General features: G+C 63.2%; 1 protein-coding gene across 1 annotated transcript; it reads right to left on the reverse strand.

Moving 5' to 3' along the window:
* Positions 1-1,023: 1,023 nt before the first annotated feature.
* Positions 1,024-17,363, reverse strand: VSTM2L (V-set and transmembrane domain containing 2 like). Its single transcript, XM_062589311.1, has 4 exons — positions 17,238-17,363; positions 6,479-6,648; positions 4,762-4,812; positions 1,024-1,772 (listed from the first exon to the last, which is right to left on the reverse strand). The coding sequence occupies exons 1-4, from the start codon at positions 17,344-17,346 to the stop codon at positions 1,500-1,502; spliced, it is 603 nt and encodes a 200-aa protein (XP_062445295.1). The 5' UTR covers positions 17,347-17,363; the 3' UTR covers positions 1,024-1,499.
* Positions 17,364-27,105: the final 9,742 nt, after the last annotated feature.

Consider the following 27,105-nt stretch of genomic DNA (forward strand, 5'->3'; position numbering starts at 1 on the left):
CCAGGGGCGAGGGGTCGGGGCAGCTGGAGAGGCCGGGGGGTGATGGCAGCAGCGCTGGGGCATGCAGCCCCCTGCACGGACCGTGTGGGGCTCGGAGCTGCTCAGCTGGCTGGGCCGGGCTTGCACGGAGCCACGCGCCTTGGCGGCCAGGTCCAGGCGGCATCCAGGTCTCTGTATCCTGCTCCCAAAATTCCATATAACCTCAGCAAAACAAATCTCTTCCAATAAAAGATGTTATTTTTAAAAGCTTGCCTCCAGGTTTCACAAATTACTACAATTTGTTTACCCTCTATTTGAGGTGATTTGCAGCCTTTTACCCTCCTGAGAGCAGCTCCAAGCCTTCCTTTTCCTCCTTTGCAGATTGTTTTTATTACACTGGTGGCTGATTCCTCCCGGTCCCTCTCCTCCCACCCAAGAGATATGTTTCCCTGACAAGAAGTATCAGAGTGCCACACAAACACGAGAAGCTGTCGGGGAAAGATCTACACACCAGCGATTACTGCTGCTCGCGGGAAGCGGCGTTCCCAACAAAAGCGCCCTTTCCCCGGGGCCGGTTGCTGTTTCTCCCCGACAGCGTTATCCCCTGTGTGTATCGGGTTCTGCACAGCTCTCCCCTGCACGACCGCACGTCCTGCGAGCGAAACCCAGGGCGGGCAGCGCGGGGGAAAGCCGCTTACCAGCCGCGTCCTTCCGCCGCCGGCACCGGCCCGAGGGCTGCTGCTCTTGCTGCTCCAACGCGCGACAAATTGCTCCACACCCGCTGCGGGGCGGGATGGATCAATAACCCGGGCGGCACCGCTGGGACCCCCCGACGGGGGCCGGCCCCACGGGTGGCTCCGAGCCGCTCCCGGCCCCGGCCCCGGCCCCGGCTCCAGCTCCCGGCCCCGCCCGCCCGCCCGCCCCCCCGGGCCCAGCCCCGGCCCCGGCCCCGGCCCCGGCCCGCTCCCCGCCCCTGCCCTCCGGTCTGCCCCCCCGGCCCCGCACCCCCCTGCCCCGCCGCGCACAGGACAGGAGCCGCCCGCGGTCGTTCCAGGAGCTTTATTAGCTGCAGCGGGTCTGGTGGTGGCAGGCGGGGCGGGGGCCGCGGCCCCGCCGCCCCGGGGGTATTTACACGGCGGGGGGGGGGCTCTGCCGCACGCCGCGCCGCCGCTTGCTCTGCGCACCGGGGGGACCGGGACCGGGACGGGGACCGGGACGCCGCAGGCGAGAGGCGCTGCCGGGCGGAGCAGCGGGCTGAGGCCTTGCGGGGGGCGGGCTGGGGGAAAAGCTAGCGATGCGGGGGGGGGCAGCGGGGCGCCCGGCGGGGCCTCCCGTCCTCCCTCCCTCCCGGCGTGGAAACGGTCCCGCTCCGGCACCCGCGTCCTGGCGGCACCGTGGGACGAGACCGAGCGTCCGTGGCGCGCGGCAGCGGGAGGGGAGGGCGCGGGCGGCGTCGGGGCGAGAGGGGGGTGCGGGCAGCAGAGCCCGGGGCGGCGGGGGGCCCCGCCGGCACCGTCCGGCTACAGCACGCAGGAGGCGTCCGCCGAGCGCTTCTTCAGCTCCTTGCCGGCTTTGTGGTGGTGGTGGTGCGCGTGGGGGCCCCGCAGCTGGGTGTCCTGGGGGTGCCCGGCGCCCCCCGCCGCCTCCACCCGCAGGTAGGCCTTCACCTTGTGGTGCCGAGCCTTGCCGTCGCTGGAGTCGATCACCCGGCACTCGTAGGTGCCCTCGTCCGCGGGCTTCACCCGCGACAGCCGCAGCTTGTGCGAGATGTTGCTGCCGACCACCTTGACCACCTGGGCGGAGCAGAGAGCGGGGTCAGGCGCGGCGCGCGCCCGGACGCCGGGGCCCGCGAGCCCGGAGCCCCGGCGCGCCCCGGCGAGCCGCCTTCGAAGATCGATGCAGAACCACGCGGGCTAATTAGCTTTTCTACCAAATTGATTCGCTCTCAGTATTTATCACCCAATGAAATTTAAGACTTACTCACTAGCCAGAGCTGCGGCTGCTATGGGGTTAGGTCAATAAATCAGATTTACAACCCGCCCTGAGGCCCCTGGCTCCGTTCCCTATAATCACACTGGATGGCAACGGCCATTTTTCTACTTGCCACCGCATTTGTTAGCTGAAGATTTTATGGTGTTTAGAAATTAGGCTGGAGGCCGCAACTGAAGAGTCACAAACGCCTCGCGGAGGAGGCAGCGGGGACGGCCCCGCGGGGCGGGCACACGCTGCGCCGTGCCGAGCCGTGCCGTGCCGTGCCAGCGGGCGCTAATTCCCCAGGGAAAGGGCTGGGCACGGCGCCCGACTGCAGCGTTGGAGAGCACCAGGGCCGAGATGGAGAAGGGCCTTAAAAAAAACCTTTGCATTAGAAGAGCAAGGAGTCACTTAAGAAATTAATGGCCGGGAAATGTAGAATTAAGAGAAGAAACCCCCACCCGCCGGCGCCGCGGCCGGCCCGCGGCTGAGCCGTAACGGGGCTGGGGAATTTTACGCCCGCTCGTAACGTTCACGGCTTCGCAGCTGCGTGCGAGGCGATGACATTTCATGCTCGGAGGCGCGAGGCGGCCGGGGGGGCCGGGGGAGCCGCGGCGGGGGGCCGCCCGCCCGCCCAGGGCCCCACGGCCGCTCGGGGGGCGCAGCGCGGCCCCGCGGCGCTTTGCAACACGCCACGGCTCGGCCGAGCTCCAGCTCTCCGTAAACAAGCTGAAGGAGGGGGAAAAAACGGAAAGAAACGTGTTTGTGACCGCCTGCCAAATCGCTGCGATAGTTTTTTCTCTCTGCCTCCCCTCGAAATGCCACTCGGGTTCCCGAGGGGCTGGAAAACCTGCAGCTCTGAAATACCAGCTCCTCTGAACGGAGGTTTTGCTTGAAACCCGGGAAACCTCCGTGGGGCCGGTTGGGCAGCACCCGCGCCGGCCCCGCTGCCCCGGCGGCGCTCCCGCTCGCTCGTGCCGGCACGATAGCCGAGCGTGGGGCTTCTCGCTGCAAAGCACGCCGTTTATTATTAGGCTAAGTATGTTTTGGTGGATAAAAATGGCTAAGGGGGTGCCTAGTGCAATGGTTTCTGCATATGATTTACGTCGTTCCATATTATTTTAAGCTGCTATTTGTTTTCAATTTGCTCTTTTTCTGTTTTATCAGAACCATTTGTGGTGCTGTCTCATCTCTGTTCATTTATCTTCTCAATTCTGTAAACATTTGATAATCAAGTACATTTAAAATAAATTAAAAAAAAGTTTTAAAAATCAGATCTCTCCCTAGTGGCTTGATCCGGAGGAACCAGCAAAAGCATCATGCCCAGACTGCTACGAATAAATCATAGTTACACATGCACATGCACTGGTTACATTCCAGTATGCGATTTACTGCCTAATTGCGCTGAAAAAGGCAATGGCAGAGTTAACAGGCGTCCTTGCCCCAGGACGGCGGGCAAGGGACAGCGTCTCCCCGGGGAATTCATCACCAGCCACGGCGTTCACACGCCGGGTGGGAAACGAGAGGCAGCGCCCTGCACCACCACGCCTTTTCCCCGGCGTTTTCCCGGCCTCGGCAGCGCCCGGCCGCCCCTGCTCTGCCCTTCCTCTCACTCCCTCAGCAAGGCGAAGCCGAAATCCCTGCCCGCGCGGGGGCTCGGCAAAGGCAGCGGGAGCAAATCGATGCCCCATTGCTGCACTTTGGGGAAAGCGGCCGAGACGGCGCCCGGGCTCGGCGGGGCGGGAGGCCGAGAGCGGCCGCCCCGTGCGACTCACGGCCGCCGCCTCGCCCTGCTCCGCGAGCTGGACGGCTTCAGAATCCCGACGTAACGCAGGTTATTTCCTCCTTAGTGGCACCTTGTTCCTTAGATGCCTAAAGAAACCAAACCCGACCCACACGGGGCTGCCGGGCGCCCTTCGCCGCCGAGCCGCCAGGACCCACTGCGACCTGGCGTGGGGCAGAACCCGGCATGGGGCAGAACCTGGTGCGGGGCAGAGCCCAGTGTGGGGCAGAGCCCTGGCACGGGGCAGAACCTGGCATGGGGCAGAACTCTGGCGTGGGGCAGAACCTGGTGTAGGGCAGAGCCCTGGCATGGGGCAGAACCCGGCACGGGGCAGAACCTGGTGCGGGGCAGAGCCCAGTGTGGGGCAGAGCCCTGGTGTAGAGCAGAGCCCTGGCATGGGGCAGAGCCGCGGTGCCAGGCAGAGCCCTGGCGTGGGGCAGAGCCCTGGCACGGGGCAGAACCTGGCACGGGGCAGAACCTGGTGTGGGGCAGAGCCCTGGTGTGGGGCAGAACCTGGCATGGGGCAGAATCTGGTGTGAGGCAGAATCTGGTGTGGGGCAGAGCCCTGGTGTGGGGCAGAACCTGGCACGGGGCAGAATCTGGTGTGGGGCAGAGCCCTGGTTTGGGGCAGAACCTGTCATGGGGCAGAATCTGGTGTGGGGCAGAGCCCTGGTGTGGGGCAGAACCTGGCACGGGGCAGAATCTGGTGTGGGGCAGAGCCCGGTGTGGGGCAGAGCCCTGGCGTGGGGCAGCCCTGATGCCAGCCCCCGGTGCTCTCCGGGTCCGGGAGCATACGGCCCCCGCGCCCCTCGGCGAGCTGCCCCGGGGCGCAGCCTCTCCGGTCCCCTGTCCCCTGCCCGGGCGGCGGCGGCCGTCGAGCAGAGCCTCCTCGAAGAAGGGGGGAACCCCGGGAAACCGAAACACCGCACGCAGCAGGTCTGCACGGTTGTGACTGCGAGCGTTGCAGGGGAAAAGTTACAGCTGTGCCCTCGATTAAAGCCCTCGCAAGACTCATAATCGAAACTCACGCTTATTTTTGTCGCGTCCTTCCCAGCCTCCTCCTGCTGCGATGCTTTTAGCTGTCGGGAAGAGAGGGGTGGGGGTGGCGGGAGAACAGAGAGGAGAGGAGAAACCATTAGTTCGGCTGGAAGGAGGGAGAAAACCTACCAGACTAATTCCCACCTCAGCCGTGCTTCAAAGGCAGCCTGGGAGGGGGCAGAGGAGCTTGGCCGGCGGCGCAGGAGGAGGAGGAGGAGGAGGAAGGAGATGGGCTTCGCCTGCCTCCCGGGGGCAGGAGCCGCGCGTGGGGCCGGCGCCCGCGGCTCCTTCGCAGCCCGGCGGCCCCGGCCGGCCAGGAGCGCTGCCGGGGCGCTGCCCGGCCGCCCGGCGCCCGCCCCGGGCAGGCGCCCGCCCGCCGCCCCCCGCCAACCCCCGCCGCCCCACGGCAAAGCTCCCCAGCGATAGCCGGTCCCTGACACTCCTCGCAATTTATGGTAACGCCGGGAGCTGCGCGCTGCCGAAGACACAACAATAAAGGCTCATTAAAATACCTAAAGCCGCTTTTCCATTATTTGACCCTTATCTCTGCGGGAACAGAAAGGGAAATGAAGAGACAGCTGTTTGCCAGGCCTGATAGACGCAGCAGCGGGGGCACAGAAGGCAGGGCTGCGGGGGACGAAGCCGGGGGGACGGAGCCGAGCGGACCCGCTTGCGATGAGGTGGGGGAAGGCACGGGCGGGAGGCAGAGCCGCGGCCGGCATCGCGCCCCGGAGGAGCCGCCGCGTGGGCCCAGCGGAGCGGGGAGAGCAGGCAGGACGGCCCTGGGCACACCGGCACCCGCACAGCCCAGCTCTGCGGAGCAGGAAAGGCCCCACTCGTGACGGGGACCCGTAAGAAAGGCCCCGCTCGTGATGGGGACCCGTGGGAAAGGCCCCGCTCATGATAGGGACCCACGGGAAAGGCTCCACTCATGATGGGGACCTGTGGGAAAGGCCCCGCTCATTATGGGGACCCGTGGGAAAGACCCCACTCATGATAGGGACCTATGGGAAAGGCCCCACTCATGATGGGGACCTGCGGGAAAGGCCCCACTTGTGATGGGGACCCACGGGAAAGACCCCACTCATGATGGGGATCTGCGGGAAAGGCCCCGCTCGTGATGGGGACACTGTGGGAAAGGCCCCACTCGTGACAGGGACCCACGGGAAAGGCCCAGCTCATGATGGGGACCCATGGGAAAGGCCCCAGTCATGATGGGGACCCACGGGAAAGGCCCCGCTCATTATGGGGACCCGTGAGAAAGACCCTGCTCATGATAGGGACCCACGGGAAAGGCCCCACTCATGATGGGGACCTGCAGGAAAGGCCCCGCTCCTGAGGGGAACACCGTGGGAAAGGTTCCGCTCGTGATGGGGACCCACGAGAAAGGCCCCACTTGTGATGGGGACCCACGGGAAAGGCCCCACTCATGATGGGGATCTGCGGGAAAGGCCCCGCTCGTGATGGGGACCCACGGGAAAGGCCCCACTCGTGATGGGGACACCGTGGGAAAGGCCCCGCTTGTGACGGGGACCCACAGGAAAGGCCCCGCTCGTGACGGGGACCCACGGGAAAGGCCCCACTCGTGACGGGGACACCGTGGGAAAGGCCCCGCTCGTGACGGGGACCCACGGGAAAGGCCCTGCTCGTGACGGGGACACCGTACCCCCTCAGCAGGTGCAGGGCAGGGGGACAGCAGGGCATTACCTGGTTGGAAGCCCACGTCTGTTTGTCCGTCCAGTCCTTGTGGTTGCGGACGTACCACCACTGTATCTCAAGCGAGTAGGAGGGGGAGCCGCTGCCTCGGAAGGAGCACGCCATCTCCACGTCCTCGCCAGCCCGGGCCGTCATGTCGTGCGGGGTCTCCGTGAACAGGGCTGCGGGCAGACGGAGCAGGGGACGCGGCACCCGCCGGGCACGCGGGCGACGGGCCGCACCAAAACACAATAAATAAATAAAACGTGGTTGCACCTCGGCTTAAATCAGAGCGCAAATGAAAAACAAACCCGTGTTTAATGCAGCCCCCAAACGCTCGCCCGCATGCCATATGGTTTGCTCGCCTCTCGCAAAACAAATACTGTTCGGAGATGTAATTAGCACTCGCCTCATCTCCTCCGCAGAGACTATCGCGCCTCTGCAAAGCCGGCCCCGGCGCGCAGGTCACCGCGGACCCGCCACCATCCCGCCGCCCGGCCCCAGCCCCGGTGGGGCTCCCGGTGCCGCCCGGCAGCGCCGCGCCGGCACCCGGCCGCCCGGGCTGCGCGCCGCCCCGGGGCTCTGCCGAGCCGGGCCGGGCCGGGAGCGAGTCATTGAGCGAGTTAATGCCGTTAATATCTCTGTCCCTCTGGGCGCGCGGAAATCCCGTGTACTTATCGCTTCCCGTTAATCCATCTCAGCGGGGGAACCGAGGAAACTCCACAGCGTGAGGGGTTTAGGGCACGTCCCAGTGTCCCGGCCGGACTCCGGGCAGGGCTCGTGCGGCGGCGGCGCAGGACCGGCCCCGGGGGCCGCGGGCGAGCCGCGGAGGAGCCGGGCCGGCTGCGGGCGCGCGGGGCCGGCGCCGTGCGGGGCCGGCGGCGTCGCAGCACTGCCAGGGCGCGGGCGCGGGACACGCCGGGAGCCCGCGCGGCCGCGCCGCGGGGCTGCTGCCTCCCCGCCTCTTCCTCGGCTCACGTCGAGCAAGCGGCACCGGGCGAGCTGGAAGAGCTTCGCTTAGCGAAGGGCTCCAGCAGCGCGCCCAGCTAAACGCCCCGCGCGCTGCTCCCACCCGCGCGCGGCCGCTCTGCCCCTGCCGCTGCCGCCGCGGCTCTGCCCGCGCGCTGCGCGGCGCAGCCAGGGGAGCCGGCTGCAAGGAGCCGCCGCCGCCCGCCGCCGCCGCCCGCCGCCCCCTCGCAGCAGCCCCATCCCGGAGAGCAGCGCTCCGGGCAGGCCCGCACGCCCTGCTGCCCGTCTGCCCGGCTCAGGCCACGCTGCAGAGCGCGTCCCCCTGCTTCCGACGGCGACTCCCGCTGTCCAGGCCTGGAGGTGCTCTGCGTGAGCAGGCCCCTGCTCCCAGAGAGCCGGGGAGCCTGGAGCTGGAAGTACCCATTCCCAGCCGCTTTGGAGCCGGAAAGGCTCACTCGACACATGCAGCCGTCCCCGTGGCTGCAAACCCTGCCCTTCGGGAGCCAAAGTTTCACTTAACTTTAATTGCTACTTAAAAGTCATTCAATATTTGGAGAAGCTCAGTGGATTGCTACTAACTGCAAAGCCAGTGCCTGCCGGGGCCGGAGCGCGGCCGCGCCGCCGGAGCAGCCTCCCCCAGGCAGGGGCACCGGGGGCCGCCCGCTCCCTCCCGCCGGCGCCTCTGCACCCTTTGCAGGCTCGAGCCACGGAGCTGACGACGTCCAGGCAGCACGCAGCCCCCGCCGCGGCGCGGAGGCCACCACGGCGGATCGAGCTTCTGCAGGGAGGGAGGGAGGGAGGGAGGGAACGACGACAGCGGCTCGGTCAGAGGCGCAGAGGCTCCGCGCCGAGCCCGCCGCGCTGCCCGAGAGCCGGCGAGACGGGGGCTGTGCGCGGAGGGACTGAGCGAGCCCATCGCCGCCGCCGCGCCGCCGCAGCCAGAACAGCCCGAGGGGCGCTGGAGCCCTCCCAGGAGGGGTCCTGAGTGTCGCCCGCCCCACGCGGACACCTGGGAGCGGGTTGCGAGCCGGGGGGGCTGCTTTGTGAAATGGGGCCGAAAGAGCTGCGCCTAACGAGCGACCTGGTCCTGTCCCGACCCACAGACCCGGCCCCATCCAGACCCAGCCCCATCCAGCCCCACAGACCCGGCCCCATCCAGACCCAGCCCCATCCAGCCCTGCAGACCCGGCCCCGTCCAGACCCATCCCCGTCCAGCCCCACAGACCCGGCCCCGTCCAGCCCCACAGATCTGGCCCCGTCCAGCCCTGCAGACCCAGCCCTGTCCAGCCCTGCAGACCCATCCCCATCCAGCCCCACAGATCTGGCCCCGTCCAGCCCTGCAGACCCATCCCCATCCAGCCCCACAGATCTGGCCCCGTCCAGCCCTGCAGACCCGGCCCCGTCCAGCTCTGCCCTGCACCCTCCGGCCGTGCTGGCCAGTCACCGCCAGCAGCAGCCCCTCACGCCTCAGTTCAGCATGTGAGAGCCAGCAAATGCCTCTGCAAGAAGTTTGTTTCCTGCAGCTGCAAAAATCCAGCGCACAGACACTCCCGGAGACGAGCTGCTCTGGCTGCAGGCACGTTAGGAGACTGTATCTAAAAATCACCTTCAGCGGCGCCAGGCGCCCTCCCCAATCAATACTGCGGGCCCGGGCAGACGGGCGGCAGCGCGGCGGGGCTCCGGCTCCCGCTGCCAGGCGCCGGCCTCGGAGGCTGCCCCGCGCCCCGGCGCCTTCCCTCGCCTCCGCCGACGCTGGCGGGAGGCGGCTGCAATGGGCTCGCGGCTCCGAGCACTTTATGGCCTGCTACCTGTCATAAACTGAGAAAATCAGGATCGATAAATCTTCCGGGAAACAAAAAATCAGGGGAAATAAAATGAACTCAATGGGGAAACACAGATAAACGGAATTGAAAATGCCTGCTGGGACAGCTTGGCGCTCTCATAAACCTGAGATATACGGGCTGCTCCGCTATCTCCCCGCCGGGGCCGGGATTCATCACGCAGCCGGCGCGCCGCGGGGCGAGCGGCCGTGCAGGGCACCGCGGCGGCGGCGCCCGGCGGCGCGGGCACTGCCGAGACGGGGTGTCCCACGGCCGCCCGGCGGTTTTCTGAATGAGACGACCTTGCTGCCTCGGCGGCCGGGCTCCGCGGCCCTGGGAGCAGCGGAGGGAGGAGGAGCCCGAGCCCGGGCTGGCACCCGCAGCCGTCCCTGCAGGCAGCCGCGGCGGGGACCCTCCTCGCCGCGGGCGCCTGGGCGGTCGCCCTGTGCTCCCCGCTCCCGGGGCCGCCCCGGACGGATCTGCGCCGGCTTTCCGGCCCCACGGCCGCGGCGCAGCCGCCGGGCGCTGCAGACCTGCTGCGGCCCGGGCAGCGCCGGCACGCGAGGGGCGGGAGCGCGCGGGGATGCTGCGGGGACGCCGAGGGCGGCGGTGAGGGACGCTGAGCCCCAGGAGCGGCGGGGGAAAGCGCCGCGCGGGTTTGCCAGAGCCGCTCCGGGACACTTCGCCGAACGGGCGTCCGCTAGCGGGGATCCCCCGGGGAGGGGGCGAGCCCGAGCGCCCGCACGGCGGCTCCGCACCAAGACCCTGCTCCCCCGGGCGGCGCCGACGCCGGGGCCGCGGGAGCATCTTTCCGGGAGCCGCGGGAAAGGGGCGGCTGCGAGGACACAGCGGGAGCGGCAGAAACCCCGGGGCGGCGCCGGGCGGCGGGAGCGGGCGGGGAAGGGCCGCGCAGGCTGGCGCAGAACAAAAGCGCCGCGCGCGGACGGAGAGGCGGGCGGCGAGCGGAGCCGCGGGCGCGCCGGGCCCGGCCGCGCCGCAGCCGCAGCGCCCGCGCTGGGGCGACCTGCTGCCCTCCGGCACGGAGCTGGGCGCGCGGGCGCCCGCCGGGGCCGCTGCAGGGCTGGAGCTGCCGGCGGCGAGCCCCCCGCGTGGGCGCGGGCACGGGCACGGGCACGGGCACGGCGAGGGCTCCGCGCCACCCCGCCGCCGTGCCGGCGGCCTGCGGGCATGCACCCGGCGTTTGCAGCCAACCGAGGGGCAGGGAGAGCCAGCGCGCAGGACGGCACGAACCCCGCTTGCTGCCGCCTGCCCGCTCCGCCTAGCAGCTGCCGGGGCCTGCGCGTAACCTCCCCGCGGCGTCTCTGCAGCCTCCGGTAGTGCCTTATCCTGCAGAGGGACGGCAAAGCTCGAGCCGTATCGCAGCACGTTCTGCCACGATGGCTGATGGCGGCGCGTGGGCTGGCGCCCCGCAAACCCGCCTCCCCTCTCCGCTCTCGCTCCGAGGACCCCGCGACCCGCGGTCACACGTCTGAAGGTGATGCCACCCCGAGTCATGTGGCCAAGCCCCCGTCTCGCTCTGCCTCCAGGGCCGCTGCAGTCTTGCCAGCACTGACGTCCCCCCACGAAGCATTGCTCTGCAGCGTGCCCCCTGCATTGCCCCTGCATCCCCCTGCACTCCCCCGGCATCGCCCCTGCATCCCCCGGCATCGCCCCAGCATCACCCTTGTATCCCCCCGGCATCGCCCCTGCATCGCCCCTTCATCACCCCTGCATGCCCCTGGCATTACCCCTGCATCCCCCCGGCATCACCCCTGCATGCCCCTGGCATCAACCCTGCACCCCCGCGGCATCACCCCTGCATCCCCCAGGCATCGCCCCTGCACCCCCCAGCGTCGCCCCTGCATCGCCCCAGCATCACCCCTGCATCCTCCTGCACCCCCCCTGCATCGCCCCTGCATCCGCCCGGCATCGCCCTGGCACCCCCCCGGCACTGCCCCAGCATCACCCCTGCATCCCCCAGGCTTCGCCCCGGCACCCCCCGGCGTCGCCCCGGTGTGCCAGCACGGGGCTCCGTGGGGCTGAGTTGGCAGCTGCAGCCTCTACCAGGTACGAACCCCCCCGGGGGCTGCAGAGGCCGCGGCTTGAAAAGACCAGTGGGCACACGCACAGGTTAATATTTGTGCAAACATGCATTGCAGGGCGATTAAGTATGTATTGGACATTTGCAAAGGCATATTAATTACCTAGTTACAGCTCTAGCCTGCTCTGTGAATTATTTACCCCGCCGAACCGTTATAACACTAGTCAATCACAGGTGTCTTTGCCTAAATGAGCCAAGAGCTTCTCCATCAGATCCACAGCCAGCCTGAAAGGGAAAGACCTGCCCGGGCGGGCTGCGATCGCGAGGTCCGGCGCCGAGCAGCCTCCACGCAGCCTCGCTTCGCTCCTGCACCAGCCTCGCGGCAGGTTTTCCCTCCTCTGCTGTTGGGGGACGGATTCCTCACGCAGGAACGCAGCTCCACTTTCCCCTTCCCGTTTCCTGACCCACCACAGGCCCCAGGCGCCCAGATCGCAGGGGAAGCGCCGGCGTTCGGCAGCACGCGCCCGGAGGGGAAAGCCTGGCCCCACGGCCCCACGGCCCCACGGCCCCCGGCCAAGTAATGAAGAGGGCAACAGCAGCCTGCAAAAATTCTCGCCCTGCAAGAGCCCGGGCTCGGCCTGCAGGGCCACGAGCCCTCGAGAGCTCGTTCGCACTCGCCAGCCTGCGCGGAAGCAGCCGCCCGCGGTGCTGGGGACCTCGATGCGGCAGATCCCGAGCGCGATTCGAGCCGCGGCCGGCGCCAAGCACTTCTGGCCTGGCCGCGGGGCCACCACGGCCCACGGGGAGCAGAGCCCCCTCCTCTAGCAGCGACCTCCCACCCCGCGCAAGAGGGGGTTTGGGGAGGGGGCTGGGAAACCCCATCGGCCGCGAGGAAGAGGAGGTGGGCGCGGGAGCGAGCAGCGGGAGCAGCCTCCGCGCCCATCGCCCCCTCCCCCTGACTGCAGCTATTACGTTTTGGGCTGCGAGCGAGTGTGGCTTATTCCTTCCCTTCACAAAGCTCCGAGTCATAATTCATGGTTTATTATGGTTCGGTGAGTCAAGACACTCAAAGAACTAATTGCCAGCCCAGCCTCGCTCCTCCGATAACCCCCTCCCCGCGCTGCCCCGCCGCGGCTCCCACCGCCGGCGGCCGAAAGCCAGTGGAGACGCAGCGGGCGCCGCCGGAAGAGCCGCGCCGGTTCCTCCCGGCGCGCTCCCGAGCGTGTGCATGGAGGTGCCCGGCGAGGAAGCCGCGGAGCCGCCCGGAGAGCCGCCGGCCCCACGCTCGCCAGCTCCGCGGAGCATCGGCAGCACCTGCGCCGGGCAGCGCCAGGCGGGCGTCCGCCGGCGCGCCGGGGCCGGGGAGGGGGCTGCAGCCGCCCCGCGGCCCCAGACCGGGCATTTCCCACGCGCGCCGCTCGTCCTGCCTGCGCCGTCTCCTGCTGCGAGCAGACACGGTTTTCCGGCATGTGCTGCGTCGCTTGGACTGAAATCCCCCTCGTGTTCCCATCTGCCCGCTCACATCTATGAATGAATTTACTTCTAATAAGCCTGCGCCCGGGGATGCCGACCCGGGTCACCGAAAACACATCACAGCAACAAACTGATGCATAAACATAGCGGCGCGACTCCCGTCTCGGCGGCGCCCCGGGCGGGCGCTCCGGCTTCGCCAGCTGCGGCCGCAGCACAGGGCTCCGGCTCGCGGAGCGCCCCGCCGGCGCCGTCCCCATCCCCGTCCCCGTCCCCTCCGTGCCGACTGCACCGCGCTCTGGCGCCGCGCAGCCCCCGCCCGGGGCGCCGGCTGCAAAGCCGAAACCGTCCCCGGGCTGCAACAGAGCAACCGCGAGCTGCGGCACCGGCGAGCGCGTCCCGTTCGGGAGCGGCCGCGGGCGCCGGCGCTGCTCTGCGGCACGGCGCCCGCAGCCCCGTCCCGCGGCGACGCCGGGGCAGCGCCGGACGCCCCCGGTTCCTCCAGCCGTCGCACGGCTGCCCTGTCTCGAGGGGAAGCGTCGGGCCCAGGAGCGCTGCGACGGCCGACCCAGGGCCGGGCCGGGCTGCTGCCGCCCCGTAACGGGCGTGCAGCGGTCATTTCTCTGGCGCTATTTGCTGTCATATTAGCAGGAAAATTATCTCAGCTTTGCACTGCAAAATTAAAAACAACAACAAAAAAAATCCAACTAATTCGGTGATTGTGTTCAGGCGAGAGCTCACCTTGCCAGGCAATATAAAATTAACCTTGAAGCCTGTGAGTATTTCTAATTTTTAACCATTACTGGTTGGGTTGCTACCCACGCTTCTTGCCCTCTCATTAGCCTTTCAGCAACCCAATTTTCACGGCTGCAGCAAAAGAGATGCAGGGCAGTGAGACTCCTCCACCCACTCCAGGTCTGGCTGAGAAGTGGTTTCACCAGCAAGGAGATTTTCTGCTCACAGTTTCCTGGCCTGCATGGAGTAATGCTTCTCCGACAATTCACTCCCAAGGGGAATGAGGAAAGGCAGTTATCTGATAGGGTAAGTAGCAAAAAAAATTAAAAAAAAAAATAAAAAATACTGTTACTATGGTTCCCTAATGGACCCCAGACAACAATTTTTGCAGCCTATCCTTCAGATGTCACATGGTTTTGGTGCTTATCTATGTTACGGGGATGATTTCTACTAGAGCAGGGCACCTGGTAGCATGCATTAACGGAGATTAGGCAGACAGGAGCTCGGCTCTGCTAGAAATCCAGCCCGCGAGGTCTCGCACCAAGAGCGCTGCGCGTGGAGGCGCGTGCCAGCGCCAGCGCCCGCCCGCAGAGCCGGCGGCGGGTCCCGGCGCCCGCGCGGTGCGGAGCCGGCGAGCAGCACCGCGGTGCCAGGCAGCGGCACCGGCCGAGCGGGAGGGAGCCCCGGCCCGGTGCTCAGCCGGGAGATCGCCCGTCCCCGGCGCCCGGAGTCGCGCCTGCCGGAGGGGGCGGCGAAGCCTCCCAGCCTCCGGCTCGGCCGCGTCCCAGCTCCTCCGCACCCCGCTGCCCCTGGCCCTGCCTGCCCGCCGGCTCCTGGACCGCTCGGAACGCACCAGCCGGTCCCCAATTTGTTGCCTCCCTCACAGAGAACGTTATGATTAAAATTAGCTGTCAGTGTCCTAATGTAATAATTCCCAGTGTCTGGCCCATCGTCTGTCAGCCCTCTTCAAGGAAAAAGAAAGCACAGACATTTGATGAGGAGAGGTGTCAGAAGTAATTGCATTGAATGACTGCACGAACGGCAGCAGGAAAAACACATCGGATGGAGAATTCCCACCAGGAAGCATGAAAAAATCCAGGAGAATGCAAAGTGTTTATGAAAGTAATTGATAGAATAATCATTGGAGTACGAGACAAAGGAGAAGGGCAGCCCCCCGGGGAGCCCGGGCCGGCTCCCTCAATCCTTCAGCCGTCCAACCAGCAGCGTTATTGATGGTGAGGCACTAGCATTTGCAAACGATACAAGGAAGGAGACAGGATTTTCCTCCTCGGGAATGCAAGCTGTTTACCAAATGGCTCTCCCTGCCCTGCTCCAGGAGCAGGCAGGCTGGGGAGGACGCTGGGGCGCTTCCCAGCTAGCACAGGTTTGAAAACTGATGGCACCGGCCCAGCGTGCACACGCTGTCTGCAATGGGGTGCATGAATAATTGAAGGAGCTAGCCTAAGGAAAGGAGAGAGAGAGGCAGCGCTGCTTGTAGAGGAGGGATGGCAGGGAGGTGCTCTGCAGCTCAGCCGCTCTCCTGGGGGGCCGCGGGGCAGCCTTCAACACAGAGGTGCAACTCAGAGCCAGACAGCAGCTCAAAGCAAAACCTTTGTTGTGGGGGCAGAGGAAGGAGTTTCTCGACTGAGACTTTTTTCCCTCCCTCGCAGAGCAGCTCTTTCTGCCATGTGAGCTGAAAACGCATTGCTCATGCTTGTGGGGAAGTCAGACGGGGGAGCCAACCTCACCAGGGAAAGGAGGTGTTTGTAACAACCCCCTTTGATGCCGCTGGAGCGCAGGATAAGTTTTTCATTCGATTCCCTCGCTGCGCCTTCCGGGGACAAGTTAGACATGAGAGCGGACGCGCCCCGAGGCTGCGCCAGCCCCCGCGGCGCGGAGCGGCTCTTCTCGAGGCCGGCGAGCGCCGGGTGCCCCTCTGCTCCGGGCGCAGGCTGGCGAGACCTGCCTTGTGCCCGCGGGCGCTCGGAGGAGCTGGGCCTGGGAGCGGGGACACGGCTGTGCCGCCGCTCGAGCCCTTCCCCTCCGCCCCGGCTCCCCGCCCCGACCCCGCCACGCTCTCGCTGTGCAGAGGGGAAGCTGTACCAGCGAATAATGAAATGATCAATCTCCAATCTGCTAAACAGCAATTTATACAGGTTTTCAGCACACACAGCTTTTATCAAATTGGTATTCACCTACTGAACACAAATGGCTTATTATACATGACCCACTTATTCACTGCTTTTCAGTATCATTAATAAAGGTTTCTGTTGTGATTAAGTGAGTTGCTGCAGAACTGCTCAGAGTAGAAAGCCTTAATGTGGCTCCTAAGCACACTCGCCCTACCAGAATATTTTTCTCCTTCGCTCCCTTCTCCCTCACAGCGACCATTTCGCTATTTATTTGCCTATTGCTGAATTTCTGAGGGGAGCAGCAGAGGATAATGGAGGCTGTTTGCCCACGTCTCCTTCCGGCACTCCAGGCGGGCGAGTCCGGAAATTCTCCTGCCTGCACCCCCTCAACGCAAATGGCGAATCATCCCTTCGCTGCACAAGCAGGTAGCCACCGGCCCATGCGCCGAACCGCTGCAGGACACCGTGCGCTCCCAGGGCCCCCACGGCGCGGCACAGCCGCCCGAGACCTAGCACGCCTGGAGGCTCCTCAGGGCAGGGACCAGCTCTCCTGCAGCACTTGCTGTGAGTCTGCTCCTCTGGAGCTGCACAAGAGGAACTGCTAGATTTGTGCACTGGGGCCCCCTGCACCCTCCGAACACCCACAGATGCTCCTCTGGTTCTCAGGTTTAAACGCTCCGGTATCACCACAAAGAGAGCAAGGAACACCTCACCACTGCCCTCCGAGGTGGCTCTGCATCCCGTTATGTGCTCAGCACCCCAGGGCTGGGAAGTCCTCCCCAGCTGAGAGCAGACTTTTCCAAAGGAGGTTTGCGGAAAGAGGCTCCCTTTTCCAGCTACCTCCGCTGCTGAAACCAGCCCAGGGTGAGCAGCGTCTCAGACTTGCTGTGCACCAGAGCTGGCAAAGTAGCCAGGGCAGGTGGATAATCCGAGGCAGGAACAGAGCCCCCGCAGCCTTGCTGGCAGAGTTGCTCCCCGGTGCGAGTGCACAGCGTTACGCACAGTGGTACATGACGGCGGGCACAGGGATGCGCAGCCGGGGATGCACAGCGGTGCGCGGCGCGGTGCGTGGGGCAGCGCGCGGCGGCATGCACCTGCCCGGCCGGCACGGCGCGGAGCCGGGGCTCGGCGGCCCGGTCCAGCCCAGCCCGCGGAGGCGGAGGCCGTTCCCGGGCTCCAAGGACCGGCGCAGCCCGGCCGAGCGCCCGCGGCTCCCGACTCTCCGGGGCGGCGGAGCGCGACGCGGGGCTGCCGGAGCGGCGGCGCCAGCCCCGCCGCGGCCGCCGGGGCCCCCCCGTTCGCCGCCCCCCTCTCCCCGTCCCGCTGCCCGAGCGGAGCCGCCCCCGCTCCGCCGCCAGCCCCGCGCGCCCGGGCTCCGCCGCGGAGACACGGCGGCCACCGGCGGGGCCGGGACACCCCGGCGACGGCCCCCCCCGGTCCCACCCTAGGGGAACGGGCACCCTTGGGAACCGGCACCCCCGGGAACAGGACCCCCCGCGGGATCGAGCCCCGCGCCGGGGCAGCCGCCGCCGCCGCCCGGAGCCTTCCGCCCCGCGGTGCCGCCGCCCCCGCGCCGCCGCCCGGTGCCCGGTGCCCGCGCTCACCGCTGCCCGCCGCCGGGGCGTCCCACGGGGGGTGCCGGGAGGCGGCGCCGAGCTGCAGGTAGAGCCCCAGGTAGTGGAAAATCCCCAGCGCGAGGGCGAGGGCGCCCATCTTGCCGCGGGCGCGGGCGCGTCTGTCCCGGGGGCGGCGGCGGCGGCGGCGCCGGGACGAGCCCTGGCCCCGGGGCGGCGAGACGGGCCCGGCGCCGCCGCGCTGCGGAGCTCTTCGCTCGCGCGGAGGGCGCCGCGCGCCGAGGCGGTGCCGCGGCTCGCCCGGAGCCTCCCCCGCCCGGCGGAGGGATCCCGGCCCCGCGCACACCCCCAAAGTTTTTCCCACGGTTCATTCTTAAACTGCGCGGGGCGGGGCCGGACCTACCGCGCCCACGCGGGGACGAGACACCCCCCACCCCGGTACTGCCTAGCTGAGCCCACGCGGGCACGAGACACCCCCACTCCGGCATTGCTCAGCCGAACCCACATGGGGACGAGACACCCCCACTCCGGTACTGCCCAGAGGAGCCCACGCGGGCACGAGACACCCCCCCCAGCACCACCCAGCTGAGCCCACTCGGAGAGGAGACCCTCCCACTCTGGTACTGCCTAGCTGAGCCCACACGGACACAAGACACCCCCACTCCGGCACTGTTCAGCCGAACCCACGCGAGGAAGAGATCCCCCACACTTCGGCACCATCCAGCTGAACCTACACAGAGACGAGACACCCCCACTCTGGTACCGCCCAGCTGAACCCACGTGGGACGAAACACTCCCGCTCCGACACTGTACAGCCGAACCCACGCGGGGAAGAGACATCCCACCCCCGGCACCACCCAGCTGAACCCACGCGGGGACGAGACACCCCCACTGCAGTACCGCCCAACTGAGCCCACGGGGGGACCAGACCCCCTTGCACCACGCTGTCTGGAGCCCCCCGGCTGCCTGCCGGTACCACGCGTGGCTTCCCACGGAGCCCACGCCGGGAGGGTTCACGCGACCCGGGCCACACTCCCTGTGGGCGAGATCCCCGAACGACGCGGGGCCCCGTGGGAGGGGCGCAGCCCTGCCCGGGCGTGGCCTGAGCGGGGCCGGGGCGTTCAGCACCGCGGACAGCGCCCGCGGGGCCCGCGCCCGGCACGGCACGGCACGGCACGGCACGGCCCGGCACAGCACAGCCCTGCATGGCACCTCACAACCCTGCATAGCATGGACAGCCAGGCAGGGCACGGCACAGCCCGGCAGGGCCCGATACAGCACAGCACAGCACAGCACCGCTTGGCGTGACCCAACACAGCCCAGCACTGCCCGACACGGCACAGCCCAGCAGAGCACGGCAGAGCCCACCATGGCATGGCACAGCCCAGTCCAGCCCAGCATAGCCGGGCATGGTGCTGCACAGCTCAGCGCAGCATGGCCAGGTTCAGGCCAGGCTCAGCCCAGCCTGGCCCGTTGCTGTGCAGCCCAACATGGCCAGGCTCAGCCCAGCCCTGCCCAGCTGAGCTCCTGCAGTGCAGCAGCCCTGGGAGAATCCAGGCCAGAGGTGGTGGCAGGGAGCCGCGTGCAGCTTGCAGGCATGTCCTGCTCCTGGGACTGGGTCAGGCCCAGGAAAACCCTCACGGGAAGGGGACCAGGCTGGGCCCACCCCCACTTCCACAGCCCCCCAAGTGGGACAGGGATCCTGGGGGAAACTGGTGCCTGAAGCAGTGATCACTACTCCTGTTTTACTCCACTACTAGGCTTATAGGAAGTGAGGCTGTCAGGTACACTTCTCCCCCTCCCCCAACAGAAAATAAATTATTTATAGTGAAATAAGATGATGAGATAATTAGGGAACATTACTTAGGTTCTTAAAAGCCTTGGCAGTTGCTCCCCTGTTGCATGATGGCCCAGGCACACGATGCTGCGTGACTCCCCCCCGCAGTCACCCAGAGACAGTGCAGGAGTTAGTGCTGCTCTTCTGAATATTGAAATGCACTGGCTGGGGAGGTGGCTTTGCTGCTTTTTTAAACTTTGAGGGAAGAGCAAGGGCACAATCCTAAGCATATTCAGGAATTGCCTCCCACAGACCATTCAAGATTTGTCTCAAAATGAAAAACCTGGAGCCTGTGCAGTTGGGGGCTCAAACGTGACATCTGTTCCCAGGCTGCAGAGGTGCTAGTCATAGTACGAACTGACAGGGAAGCTCACAAAAAAATCAATCCTCACACTAGAAGAAAGGGCTTTTAAGTACTACCGCGCTATAACAGTGAAGTGTTCCTGACAGAAAAAGCATTTAATATAATGAGCATGATCCTGATCTCACTTCAGCTGTATAAATCTAGAGGCCAAACCTGCTAAGATCACTGGCATTTCGCCGTACTTGTGGTTTGCAGTAGATCAGAATCAGGCCCAGGAGGAAGGAATTGTGACCTATACAATTTATACACCCAATTTATACACCCATTTTGAAAAGTTTAAAATGTAAAGACGACCCTGAAGGCAAGGTATCTCCAGTCTAAATACCAGGCTTCGTTTCTGAAGTATAGTCCTCAGATGTAGTCTTCACTTGTATGATATTATCCGTGCACTACATAGAAATGTGAAGGATATTTTCTCTCTAGATAAACAGTAAAAAAAAAAAAAAAAAAAAAAAAAAAAAAAAAAAAATCAGATTATTTCAGGTATTTTCTGCCACGAGATGATGGATTTTTTCTGCAAAGCAATTCTTTAACAAACAGTATTTTTTCACCCTTCCCTCAGCAGGATTCTTCCAGCAGAAATAGCAAAAGTATTTTTCATATTACCACCCTGGAAGGCAGGGTCCCCTGAGGTCAGCCTGGAAAGAGCACTGCACACTATTTTAGTGGTTGCACTGTCTAATACTGACATTACAAATCAATAGTTTTAAAAAAGTTCTACATGCTGCAGTGTTTTCCGCATGTCAAAATAAAGCCCACATAAGAGCAGACCAGATAGCATTGATCTCTGCTCAAGTTCATTACTCCCTCTAGAGTTAAAAGAAGGGGGAAGGAGAAAGCGCATGCAATAATGGATTAGCCTAGGCAGCTCGCAGCTCGCATCTGCTGCTGCTCAGGCAGCGGGCTGCAGTTCAGAAGGGTCTCACTTTGTAATATCAAAAGTACAGCAGCAGCAAAGACTGTGCTCAGGAGTTCCCAGATGGAAAGTTCCTGGAAGCCAGCGGCAGCCTGCGCTGCTTTGGGAGAGGAGAACCATTAGAGCAGATTACAGAAAAACCTTGGGAGTCGCCTGTCCCTTCGCAGCGTTGGGATGGGGATATCCAGCATTTGATCCATCGCAGCGAAGCTCCGGGGTGGTTCTTCCCACCTGCAGCCGGATTGCAGCAACACCAGCCTGCAGCTGCGGAGCACGACACAACACCCTGGCACGGGATCCAGCAAGCCACCAAGGGCGGCTTTCCTGGGCAGACCAACCCTCTCCGCCACCAGACTCTGCTCCCTCATCGACAACCCGGGGAGCGGATACCGGTGCCTTCGCAAAGCACCGAGCTCCTGGCGTAGCAGGAGAGCAGAGTTTTATATAATACAGGCACGGCACCGGCAAAAAGACCACGTGCCCCCGGTCCTGACGAGGTGCCTCGTCCCAGGCCGTAAGGCACATCCAGCCTCGGGTCTCCTCTCACCTTGCTGCCTGGTGCAGGCCACGGCGGGCTGGATACCGAGGCTGCGTAATTACCCTTAAACGGACAAAACCTGCTTGGATCTTTTATTGTATAATCAAATATATTTAAATCATGCCATGAGGAAGCAAAGAGACCATAAATTTCTCTTAGAGCTGGGAGCATCTCCAGATGCAGAGCCTGAATTAAGTTCCATTTCCAGCTGATTTTCTGCCTCCACAGCAGGATGATAAACGGACAATAAGTCTTCTGTGCAGTGGCCCAGCAGAAAGAGGAAGAGCCAAGCATCTTCGCATCTTGTGCGCACTTGGAAGGTTTCATTTTCCTCCTCAATTTTAATTCATCAGTGAGGAGGACTGGACCAGATGCTGTCTGCTAGTGCAGCCGCACAGTGCTGCTGAACCACTGCGTATCTGAAATGGGTAGGAGGGAAGGTCACTTACGTACGCTGTAAACAAGGGCAGAGCCAGTGGCTCCCTGACTAGACAGATGCCGGTGCTTACTACAAAAATAGGTCTGTTATCTGAAAATTCACTATTTTTCTAAAATAGGTGGCAGCTCCTCTGCAAGACTCCTGTTCCAGTGGAACATGCACAGGGACACGCTCAAGGATGAAGCATTTCTCATCTCCATTAGTGTCAGTTTTTCTGCCGACTGCTTAATTTTGTGCATGCCATCAATTCTGCTCAAAGTGGGCATCTGCAAAATAAGAGAATACCAGTGGCCATCTCCACGCAGAGACATAGCAAAGCCCCCAGGCACACTGCTTCCACATGCAAATACGGGTTTAGCCTCTGTAAAATTAGTGTGCACCTTTTCTCTGGCCCATGCAGCAGTTGCCCTATAAAAGTGAGTCTGCAAAGCTGCAGGCTGAAGTGGAACTCTAATTATTTGGATGAGAGATTAAAAAAAAAAAAAAAATGTGAGGGACCATTTGATTTAGCCTCAAATTATTTATGAATCCGAGTGCAGCTCACAGAGTGGTTCCACCTGCCCCCAGGCCAGTGCTGGAGGCAGCGCTGTCAAAACAGAGCGCGCAGAGTAAACAGCGGCACTTTTCCAGCTGTCCGATCCCCGTCCTGGTCCCGGCTGCAGGCCCAGCTCCAGCGTCGGCCGTTGTGGCTCCAGTCGTGACTCCCGGCAGACTGCTCCACCCCCGGCTCGGCCCTGCTCCTGGGGCATCCCAGTTCATCCCAGTTCTTGCAGACGGGGCCCGTAGCCTGCAAAAGTGACCAAGCCCTGTGCGCAGCCGAGGCACAGCACTCGTTAAGGACACCCAAAGTCAAAACAACAAGGGGTAATTCTTCATTTTAGCAATAAAAATGCCATTCGGGTTTGTTCTGAAGCAACCCAAAACACCTTCTCCTTTACCAGCAAAGCTTTCTTGCCTCTGTCAGATCCACTAGCACGGAAACCCACCTCGCACCCAGGCACCGACTCTGACACAAGCAGCCCCCCAGGGCCCTCGACCAGCCCGTCCAGCGCCCGCCCCTCACCGCGGAGGGGACGGGCACTTGCATCTTAGCTGGAGGCATAAAAACCAAAAGCTGTTACAGCTTTTCCCACCGGCTTCTGCCTCCCTCGCGCCTCGCCAGCTTTGCAGCTCTCCGCGCACCGAGCTGCTCGGGGCTCTGCCGCCGCCGCGGCCTCGACGGGCGCCTTGGGAAAGGCCGGGCGAGCGGAGCTATTAAGATAGACACGGGCCTCTCCCCGGGTCTATTAGCAAACGTTCATATCAGCGACTGCCTCTGCGCCCTGTGTCTATGATAGCGGATTGGGCTGTTCATCTCTCTGACGGGCGGAATAAATACCCTCCCTACTGCTGGTGGAGCTCGTTTCTGATGCTTGTTTGGAGACTTGACAACCCCCGTATAAAAGGATTTCCTCTCACGGCTCAGGTTTGACATTCCTGCGTTATTAGATTATTTGCAAAGGTCTGTCTGCACCGCAGGAAAACAATGCTACCAACATCTTAAATTTCAGCCTTCTCTTCCACAAAACATCCATGACATGATAAGCTGGGCCATGGAGACAGCGTGCATTTGAAAAATGCAGGTGTTCAAAAGAATCAAGAGAAGGCAGGGCTAGAAACTCGGGCAAGGGAACGCCAGCGGCGGGATCCCTGGCGAGCCGCAGGTCTCTGCCCGGGGCGGCCCCGCGCTGAGCAGCGTCACCCAAAACACAAAATTGAGAAGAATTATTTCTTCAGAGAACAACTTTAGAGTCCATTAACTCCTTCCTCCTCTGCAAAACCCACCACCGGCTCCCCAGCGGAGAGCGGCACCGTCACAGCTGCCAGTCATTCCTGCAGCAGTGCCTCGTTTCTAAACCGTTATCTTAAAGAAGAAAAACTAAAACCAAACAGAAACACCCCTTCCCCCTCCAGGCTATTTACTACTATATGAGAAAAACGTTCCATGAAATGAAGAGTTAAAAAAAAAAAAAAAACGTGGTTTTAAGTGACTCATTTGTGCTTCGGAAGGTTCGTCTCCCAATTTTGACAGCGTCTCTTTGTATTTAGCGGAGCCGGGGTCTCCCCACAAGGATGTCAGGAGATATTCCTCAGCCACGATTTGCACTCGTTTCTCCCCGTTCAGAGAAGCTCAGACGGGAGCCGAGTGGGAGACGGACCCGGACGGGCGGGGGACGCGGCGGGCGCTGCCCGCCCGGGCGCCCCGCGGGGAGTCACCCCGGGAGCCCCGGCCCCGGCTCGCCCTCCGCTCTCCCAGCGCGGCGCGACCGCCTGCCGGTGCCGGGCGCGGAGCCGGGCGGGCGCGGAGCCGCGGGACGCCCTCCCCTCGCTCCCCTCCCGCCTCCCCCTCCCCCCGTGCACCTCATCAATCATGTTCCCTCTAATTAACTTCTAATTTACCTCCTCAGTCAAATCTATTTACGATCAGAGACAAGAAAACGCGGCCCAGCAGGAGGTGCAGTAAGCACCAGTCTCTGACTCCCCAGGGGCGCCCCGGCTGCGGCGAGCTGCACCCGGGGATGTGGGGATACACCCCAGGGACGTGGGGACGCATCCGGGGACGCGGGGACGCACCCGGAGCTGCACCCAGGGATGTGGGGATACACCCCAGGGACGCAGGGCTGCACCCGGGGATGCGGGGACGCACCCAGGGCTGCCGCACCTGGGGACACGGGGCTGCACCCAGGGATATGGGGACGCACCGGGGGGACGTGGGAATACACCCCAGGGACACAGGGCTGCACCCAGGGATATGGGGACGCACCGGGGGGACGTGGGAATACACCCCAGGGACACAGGGCTGCACCCAGGGATGTGGGGACGCACCCCAGGGACGCACCCAGGGATGTGGGGACACACCCCAGGGACGCGGGGACACACCCCAGGGCTGCCGCACCCAGGGATGCAGAACCGCACCCAGGGCTGCACCCGGGGACGTGGGGCTGCACCCAGGGCTGCACCCGGGGAGGCACCCTGGCATGCAGGGCTGCACGTGGGGCTGCACCCTAGGGCTGCACGTGGGGCTGCACCCGCTGGGGCCCACCCCGTCTCTTTCCCATGCCCCCAGATGCCTCATCCGTGGCGCAGCGGTTTCCTCCCCCGTGCGCAGACCTCCGAGCCTGGCAGAGGCTTCCAGCCCCCTGGCCGGATCCCCGCAAACCCCCCAGTCGTCCCCGTGGTCCCCAGGTCCCCCCAGGTCCCAACACAGCGGCACTTTCCTGAAACACCCGGCCTCGGCGCGCGGGACCCGCCGGCCCCGCAGCCCATCACCCTCCCGGTTAAAAGCCCAGGGCTGCTTTGCGCTCGAGCCCTCGTACCGGGCGAGTGCGGCAGGACCCAAACCACAGCGCGACAGAGGCGGCGGCCGGAGGCTCGCGAACGGGCAGGACAAGCCGCCCGGCTCTTGCCGCCGCCTCCGGCAGCCCGGGGCTCGGCCGCCCTCCTGCGCAGCCTCCGGGATTCACGCCGAACGCTTCACCCCGAAGCCGGCAGCGATTACGCTGCCCTCTCGACTTTAACCCACGGACAAAAAAAAAATCTGAACAGGCTAAACAAGAGAACAAATCCTGCTGTCTACAACTTGCAAATGCTTCGCTAAGAAAATCTGTTGCTATTAGCTCAACCCTTTAATCCTCCCCCAATTACAATAATGACATTCACCACAGCTGCTAAGACTCACGGCGCCTGTCGTCTTACCTCCGAGGCTTTTCTGTGCTGCTGAACGTTAGAGCAAAAATGAGCTGGCCTGCAGCAGCAGCACATTAAGCTGAATAATTATCTTAATTAATAACAGAGGGCCCAAGTGGGCGTCCGGCCTATCCCGCTGACCAAGCCAGAGGATCTGGCTTCTCTCGGCAGGACTGCCCGGTGCCCGTGCAGGTGCGTGGAGCCCCGACGCGCTGCAGCTCTCCTGCCCTTTCACTACGGCCAGGGAGCAGCACGAAGCACGCTCCTTGCCCCACGTGCTGGTCTGCTTTTGGGGAGCTTAGCTGCCAGCGCTCCCAGCGCGGATCGCGACTTACTGGTCATCACCCTCTTCCAGCACATTTTCTTCCCCTCACAAAATTTGACTATTTAGCTGCTGGAAATACTCATGGAGAAGGCAGTTGTTCAGGCACGAGCCTCAAGAGCGGTAACGCAACCTCAGCTGCCAACCCCTGGCTATGAGCAGCCCTTCGAACACGGGGCGAAGAAAGAAGCAGGGAAGCTCTGAACTTCCCTTTGAGCATGGGGTGGTGACTAGGTGCAAATACTCAGGACTCTCACGCAACACTGACTCCTCAACACACATCAGCCCTCAGGCACACTGGATTTCTTTTCTTTCCCCTTGATTTACCAAGGTTTTGTACAAGATAACAGGTTTGCACGTGTCCCATACAGGGCAAGGAGATGCTTTCAGTTCTAACTTTTTTCGCAGTAGGGTTCCTCGTTTCTGAAATACTTTGGAGATTAAGTGAAAAGAATAATTCATCTGTCTTATAAAAGCTTGACTTGCAATAACAAGCTCTGTGCTAATTCCTCAGCACATCTGGAGCATCCTTATCTATCAAAGGAGAGACACAAAGATTGCGTTGTGCTCAGGTAGGCATTGGCATTTTAACTTTTTATAATCCCCTCAGATATTTCCTTCAGATCAGAAAGAAAAAAAAAAAGTGAAAAAATCTGCCAAAAAGCATTCCTCCTTCCAAGCCAAGTCTGGCTCGCTGGTGCATAAGCCGACACCGCTATCGGGCCGCTCTGCGGTTCCCGAAGAGTCCCCGGGATGGTCTGTCAGATAACGAAGAGGCCAGTTGACAGGGATTATCCCTCTGGAGAACCGAGGCTGTGGAAAGCCGTACAACGGAGCGCAACGGGCAGGGCCACACTCCACTAACCTGGCCACGGCCTTGCAGGGACCACGAGGAGCACGGTGCGAGGTGGCTCTGCACGTCCCCATTCCGGAGGCCTGGCTCCTGGGCAAACGCCCGTGCTTCCTCGGGCTGCACTGCAGGACCGGTCAGTGCTTCCGACCACAGCTGCCCCCCACCCCAACCACACCTGTGCACCCAATACCGCTAGACACAGAGAACACCGTTGGCAATGATCCCCATGCCGGAGTCCCAATCTCCTGTTATCCCTACCCCAAATGTGAACTCTTATCTCGAGGAAAAGCATCAAGCACTGGGACGGCGACCGACCGCCCGCAGGCCCAGAGCTACGGTGCCAGAAGGTCCCTCCGCACTGTCCCGAGTCCAGCAAACCAGCACGGCACAGCATTTCCACAAACCCTCCCTCGAACAGAACGTTTGATCTCCTTTCACCCGCTCTCCCTTGACATGAATATTCATGGAAAGAGTTCAGTGACATGAACTACCGTGGAAATGATTGATATCAAACAAATGAAGAATCCTCAGAAAAAAAATACCTCCTAACAACCAAAACAGGGTTGTTAAAGCTCAGGCCCGATTTCACGCAGCAAGCACCTGTTCTAAGAGTTACTTTCATCCTGACGGAATAAGCAGTATCCCCCCCATAATCACCGGGTACAGTACACACCACCAATGCTTCAACACCAATTCTTTCCGTGAACTATCTAGAGACTTAAAGGATTTGGTGAAGCGCTTTGAAGAGCTAACAAATTACAAAAAGGAAAAAAAACAATCAAAGAAAAGCTGTCTTAAAAACGAGCGCCTGCATTACAAGCAGTCTAAGCTTCCTCTAAAAGCATTGCTCCTGGAAAGCTGGCAGTCCAGCCATTACAGCAGGGAATTATTTTCAATCCGGAG

Source organism: Rhea pennata, chromosome 16, assembly GCF_028389875.1.
Source record: "Rhea pennata isolate bPtePen1 chromosome 16, bPtePen1.pri, whole genome shotgun sequence".
NCBI lineage: Eukaryota > Metazoa > Chordata > Aves > Rheiformes > Rheidae > Rhea > Rhea pennata.

Bases quoted from the DNA above. Each gene is read 5' to 3' on its own strand.
- VSTM2L (XM_062589311.1), bottom strand. From the start codon at position 17,346: ATGGGCGCCCTCGCCCTCGCGCTGGGGATTTTCCACTACCTGGGGCTC. The intron at 6,649-17,237 runs GTGAGCGCGGGC...GTCTGCCCGCAG, and splicing joins CGCCCCGGCGGCGGGCAGCG to CCCTGTTCACGGAGACCCCG. The intron at 1,773-4,761 runs GTGAGTTTCGAT...TGCTCCGCCCAG, and splicing joins AGGACGCGACAAAAATAAGC to GTGGTCAAGGTGGTCGGCAG.